The 7,183-nt window shown below is 32.6% G+C and overlaps 1 protein-coding gene across 1 annotated transcript; it reads left to right on the plus strand.

The window, feature by feature from the left end:
• The first annotated feature begins 3,000 nt into the window (after positions 1–3,000).
• On the plus strand, positions 3,001–7,174 carry LOC148300441 (uncharacterized). Its single transcript, XM_088274814.1, has one exon. It carries the CDS (start codon positions 3,309–3,311, stop codon positions 4,716–4,718), a length of 1,410 nt encoding a protein of 469 aa, XP_088130940.1. The 5' UTR covers positions 3,001–3,308; the 3' UTR covers positions 4,719–7,174.
• The last annotated feature ends 9 nt before the right edge of the window (positions 7,175–7,183 follow it).

Below are 7,183 nucleotides of genomic sequence, written 5' to 3' on the forward strand. Positions count from 1 at the left end.
TTAGACGTATACAAATTCAAATTTCCCGCAATAAATTGATGGCGGTACCCGCCCTGTGGTATGTTGCGCCATCTTGTTGAAACTATAGCTCTTCGCATCAATGCCATTCAACTAAGGTACGAAGAAGCCAGTAATCATGGTTTTGTAGCGCTCTCCGTTGACCGTAACATTCTGGCCAGCATCGTGTTTAAAAAAAATGTGCCAATGATTCCACCTGCCCATAAAGCACACTAAACAACGACTTTTAATGGATGTAAGGGCAAGGACTTGACAATCTTGACAAGGACTTCTAGATTTTCTCCACACCAAATTCGGCAATTCTGCTTACTGACATAGCCATTTAACCAAAAATATGCCTCACCGGTGAACAAAAATTTGTGTTGAAAAAAAGGATCAAGCTGAATATTGTTTTCGACCCATTCACCGAACCTTCTGACTACAAATCTAATGTCAACTGTAAAATTGACAGTGATATAATTTTGAAAATAGGTGTCTGAGAAGAATTTTAGCGTGCGGTAGTTTGAATTTTTGTTTAAGTTTTTTGTCCACCTCCGTAGCGCAGTGGTCAGCGCGTTCGGCTACCGTGCTGGAGGTCCCGGGCTCGCTCCCCAGGGGTGTCATAATAAATATGGGCGATTTTCACTCTCATATTTATTTAATATCACCCTGGACTGGTACAAGAAGCGCAGAGCCGATCACCTAGCCTTCACGCAATTAACGATCAAGATAACACTGCGTCACTACGATGCAGTGCCCTATGCACCATTGGGTGCGGATAAGGGTTAGAAGAACAAGAAGTTTGAATTTGTGAGGAATGAGGAGATAAGGCGTAGGACGTAGCAAATCTTGGTCACGACTGTCGTCAAGAAGAGGCTTATGTTGGCTAGGCTATATATTAACCCTTCTGAATTCAATAAAATTATTAGAGACCGCTCAGTTTCACTCAAATCACGTTTTTTTGCATTTTAATACAAAATAATGAAGGTTTAAATGAAAAGCACAAACAAATGCACTTTTACACTGATTAAAATAACTGGAGAGCAATGTTTCACATATAAAACTGACTCTTGAAATAAGTAGAAAGAGGGTTTTTGAATAAACCACGCCCCTAACTGTCTAGGGTCGGGATAGCAGATAATAAAAAGTAGGTAAAATCCATCAAAATACAATACAATCCGAAAAGATTGCAAGAATTCATATTTAAAGACATAAACTAATTCTGTTGAGGGTGCCTAATACATTTGAGAACCACTGTACATATATATATATATATATATATATATATATATATATATATATATATATATATATATATATATATATATATATATTATATATATATATATATATATATATATATATATATATATGTATATATATATATATATATATATATTTATATATATATATATATAAATATATATATATATATATATATATATATATATATATATATATATATATATATATATATATATATATATATATATATATATATGTTTATATATATATATATATATATATATATATATATATATATATATATATATATATATATATATATATATATATATATATATAAATATATATATATATATGTATATATATAAATATATATATATATATATAAATATATATATATATATATATATATTATATATATACATATATATATATATATATATATATATATATATATATATATATATATATATATATATATATATATATATATAAATATATATATATATATGTATATATATAAATATATATATATATATATATATATATATATATATATATAAATATATATATATATATATATATATATATATATATATATATATATATATATATATATATATATATATATATATATATATATATATATATATATATATATATATATATCGTAGTCATACAGGAGAAAGTCACCAAGTGCATTTTTTACAAAAACGTGATCATTGACTATTTGATATCTTACTAGCTTAATATTGCCCTGAAAAAATCCCAAAGGATTGTAAACTTGAAGTATAATAAATTGACTTGTTAAAAATGACTAACTGCATTCATGTTTATTTTCTCGCCAAGCAAAAGTGACTTAAATGGCCCTCCTGAACATTTTACGTTTCGTCAGCTGGTCACTTTCTCCTGTACGACTACCATATATACATACTTCCATCATCTTTCGACGGACAAAATAATACAATTATAATTCATAAACATATAAACATTGCTCGTTGTTACGAACGCGTCATACTAAAGCTGTCATTAACATCGTATATGCTATTATTATATATTCAATTTGAGCTTAAAAGATAAACTAAACAGTGAATTAATTAATTCTATTCACGATGCACTGAATGGATGAATGTAATCAAATACCTATTGTGTACCTGTCGACGCCAATATAAACAAGGGTTTGGAAATAAACAAATGTAAGTATTTGTTTTCGTAAAATGCGATATATTTAGATAAATATATATAAAAAATAAACTCACTTACTAACGATCTCGGCAGTGGGTAGGCAGAGAGAAAAGAAAGAGTATCATAATTAATATTTGTGATTTTTCACTCTAATATGTATTTGGGAATATAATATGATCAATTGAGAAATAGTTGTATTTACTAGGTCAATTCTACTTTAAAATAGGAAGAACTATGTAACTAAGTGTGTAACCACTATGCCCTCTCCCTTAAGGGTAGGGAAAGATAATTGAATGCCACACCAATCTGTAGTGCGTCTCCTCACACATACCTACCAATTATTCCAACTCCTGACATGTTCACTCCTTTCAACAACGTCATATATCAAAAATCGTAAATTTTCAGTTGTGCGTATTTTCGGAATGCCCATAAATTGTACTTTATCCCAGCAAAAGCGGTATATTTTTAACTTAATATTTACCCGCTACAGGACAGAAAGTGTTTTTTTCGCATTTTGAAGAAAAGGTATTGTTTAATATTTTTTTTGTTTTATATGCTAAATATGGACTTGAGTTTTGACAGTTGTGTTTGTCAGTTCATATATTACATAGCTCCAATAATTTTGTCATATTTTGAGTTTTTTTCGATATTTCATAAGTTGTTTATAGTTTAAATGGTTGCTGATTAAGGATTACTTCTCAGATAAGCCAAATCTATCGTTATTTTATTATTTTAATTCTTAAATTTCGTACTTTATTATTTTCCTAGTTGTAATAGTAAATTGCAACAATAATATTTTTTAGTTGCATATAATATTTTTCGTTTATATATATATATATATTTTTCTTTCTATACACTCATTGGATTATTTCTGAATAAGTATGGAAAGAATTAAAACACGTCGTAAGGAGCCTCCCGACATCCCATCTACATCTTCTTCCAACTCTTCATTACCCACGTCTCCAATCCTCCCCAACAAAATCAGAAAAATTTCTAAAACTGATTCTGTCAAAGATATTCATAATGCAACTCCGAAAACCTTATCCCCTTCAACATCTAATGATCCTTCTTCCTTACAGTCAGAATATATCAAAAACAAATACACAGAAAGAGACAGTGGACCTTTCTGCGTTTTTGTCCAAAAAAACGTTGTCCCCAATTCTTCTTTCTCTTTGAATATCATCGATTTTGGCAAACTTTTGCAATCCCTAAATATTCCTGGTATTGTTCCTCGTGCAGGAATAAAATCTATCGGCCGAAACCGGATTTCTGTACAATTTTTGACATACTCAGCGGCAAATAGTTTTATTGATGATAATGCTTTGGAAACATATGACTATAAAGTATTTATCCCGTACCATATGGTCTCTCGCATGGGCCTGGTCAGGGGTATCCCTTTAGAGTGGACCCATGAAGAGATTGTAAAAAATATTGAGGTTCCAAATGAATGTGGTATGATTACAAAATCTCGAAGACTATCGAGAAAAGTCACTTCGCCTGTAGACCAAAAATTCTCGTGGGTACCCACCCAAACTGTTATTCTTACTTTTCAAGGGCAGATTCTCCCTAAAAAGATATTTTCATTCTATTCGGTAATAGACGTTGAGCTATACATCTATCCTACAATTCTTTGTTTCGCATGCTGTCGTTATGGACACGCCAAGACAATTTGCAGGTCCAAACCTAGATGTTTCAAGTGTGGATTGGAGCATATGGGTGAGACTTGCGAAGTTGAAATTCAGAATGCTACATGCGTAAATTGTTCAGGTAATCATTTAGCTACCAATAGAATATGTCCTGAATATTTGAGGCAAAATTTAATAAAGAGGAGCATGACTGAACAAAATATTTCATATAACGAGGCTGCCAAGTCCACATTTAGCAAGGGAAAATCATACGCAGATATTACAAAGTCTACCACTTCCTCACAATCCCGTAATATCCAACAATCTTCTCATTCACAACCTTTGTCGTATAACAAGACGGTTTATAAAGAATCCGCTCCGAGGTCATTGTTTCTTCCTAACATTAGCAAATCAACTCTTGATAAATTAAAGTCCATTTCCTTTTTACCGTATACGAATTCTCCCGATGGTTGTGCTCTTCAGTCTGGCAATAAAGAGGCCAGTGTTACAACACCGGATAATTTATCACACGTACTTTCTCAATTAATCATACTTATTACCTCAATTTTCGAAAACTCCCCCCAAAAACCGTACAACGCTGCCAAAACCACTTCCAATTCAACTCTCCAAAATCACAATGCCTCACAAAATTCCAATCTCCTCTAATAACATAATCACCCCTATTACACAAGACTCTCATCTTAACGAGATGGAGTCAAAATTATCTATCTTACAGTGGAATTGCCGTAGTGCTATTTCGAATAAAATAGATTTATGTTCCCTTCTAAAGGAATACAAAATTGACATAGCTGCTTTATCAGAAACCTGGTTCAAGCCAGGATACAACTTTGTTATCCCAGGTTATATTTGCCTGCGTGATGACCGACCCGATGGTAGAGGAGGAGCAGCCCTTCTTATTAAAAACCATCTTCACTATTCCCACATCCTAGTCCCAAACTCCTCATCTTTCCAAATTGTTGCAGCCTCTATAAACAATGTATCCTATATTTCAGTATATATTCCCCCTAACATCCCTTTTGATCTGTCTGGCTGGAATAATATAGTAAAATTGTTGCCCAAATCATTTTTCATACTAGGTGATTTCAACGCACATTCTCTCAGCTGGGGGAGTGCTTATACAGACCGCTCAGGTAGGAACATCTTAAGTTTCATTGATGATAACGATATATGTATACTTAACGACGGCTCTCCTACCAGATTAAGTTCTCCATCTCATAGACAGAGCGCTGTTGATATCTCATTATGCTCTAACGATTTAGCATCTAGGGTAACCTGGAGTATCTTAGACGATCCTCATTCGAGTGACCATTTCCCAATCACTATTCACATACCTCTTAAGTCTCGCATTACCCCTAGAACTCAAAACACCGTTTATAATTTTAAAAAAACTGACTGGACTAACTTTGTTAGTATTTTGGGAAAAAATAATTCCAAATCTCATCCTGCGAGCGACTTCGATATCCCACTGGAGTATTCTAAATTTATAGACACAATTATGTCTGCAGTTAATTCTACCACCCCTAAAATAAATTCAAAGACTCGGAGGAATCCGTCGCCATGCCCTTGGTGGGATTCCGAGTGCAGTCTAGCTGTTAAAAATAGAAAAAATTGTATGTCCAAATATAAAAATGATATGAGTGAATTAAATTTTTTGGAGTTTAAAAGAGTTCAAGCTGAGACAAAAAAAATGTTAAAACAGAAAAAACGAATAGGATGGAAATCTTTCTGTTGCGCTCTCTCACCTCAAACCCCATTGACTGATGTTTGGACAGCCATACGAAAATTTAGGTCCCCATCTTCTTCGTCACTCAAAAAAATTTCCGATGATTCAGCTTGGATCTACGATTTCGTTGACAAATTGGCACCTTCTCATGTTCCAACAATCCAAGAACTCCCATCCCACTCTTCAGTCATTCTCAATCAAGAATCTTGGTTTGACTCACCTTTCCAGATTGAGGAGTTATTACTTCCCCTAGAATATGTTAAAATCTCATCCCCCGGCTTAGACATGATCCCATACTCATTGATTCAAAAATTTCCACAACAAATTTTACTTAAATATATTAATATACTAAATAAAATATTTGAAACTGGAATAATTCCAGCTGATTGGAAAATTCAGCGGATAATCCCTATTCTAAAACCTGATAAAGACCCAATGAAGGGAGATTCATACCGCCCCATAGCGTTATCTTCGTGTATGCTAAAGCTTTTTGAACATATGATAAAAAATAGAGTAGACTGGTTTGTAGAGAGCAATTCCTTACTGTCTGCTTCACAATTTGGTTTCCGTAAAAACAAATCAACCACCGATAATCTCTCTATTTTCTCAACAGATATTCGAGTAGCGTTTTCTCAAAATGAATGCACCGCTGCAGCTTTTATCGATATTTGTGGAGCTTATGATAATGTGGACCTTAATGTCCTCAAAGTTAAACTATGCTCGTTAAAGTTTCCTTTTAAGATTGTTCAGGTGATTCTAAATATATTAAAAGAAAGAACTATTATTGTAAATGGGATGTATAAAAAAATAGAAAGAAAAATCTGGAAGGGCCTCCCTCAAGGATCTGTACTTAGTCCTTTACTATATAATATCTATACTTTCGATCTGGAATCAACAGTCTCGGGAAAATGCAAAATCTTGCAGTATGCGGATGACATTGTAATATATATTTCACATAAAGATATGAAAACTGCTATTAATAAACTTGAATCAGCCTTGACTTCTCTCAATACTTGGTTCACTTCTAATTGCCTTCAACTATCTCCTTCAAAAAGCCAAATAGTATTGTTCTCGAAAAAACATAAAATCCCATTTAACTCTATAAAATTTGACAATATCTCCATTCCTATAAGTAATCAGGCTAAATTTTTAGGAATTATTTTTGACAGGAAATTGTCATGGGCCCCTCACATAAATTCTGTAATCACAAAATGTGAAAGAAAAATTAACCCTCTCCGAGCTCTAGCAGGAGTTTGGTGGGGCTCTCATCCTCTTACTCTAAAACTATTTTACAACGCTTTTGTTAGAAGCCAATTAGACTATGGCAGTATCATAATTGACCCCCTCCCAATATACTTATTGAATAAACTGTCTGTTATTCAATACA

The sequence above is a fragment of the Brachycentrus maculatus genome, unplaced genomic scaffold, assembly GCF_059751285.1.
Source record: "Brachycentrus maculatus isolate JH-2025_06_01 unplaced genomic scaffold, ASM5975128v1 h1tg000716l, whole genome shotgun sequence".
Lineage (NCBI taxonomy): Eukaryota > Metazoa > Arthropoda > Insecta > Trichoptera > Brachycentridae > Brachycentrus > Brachycentrus maculatus.

What these genes read in the sequence shown, in the direction of transcription:
- LOC148300441 (XM_088274814.1), top strand. Translation starts at nt 3,309, where the DNA reads ATGGAAAGAATTAAAACACGTCGTAAGGAGCCTCCCGACATCCCATCT.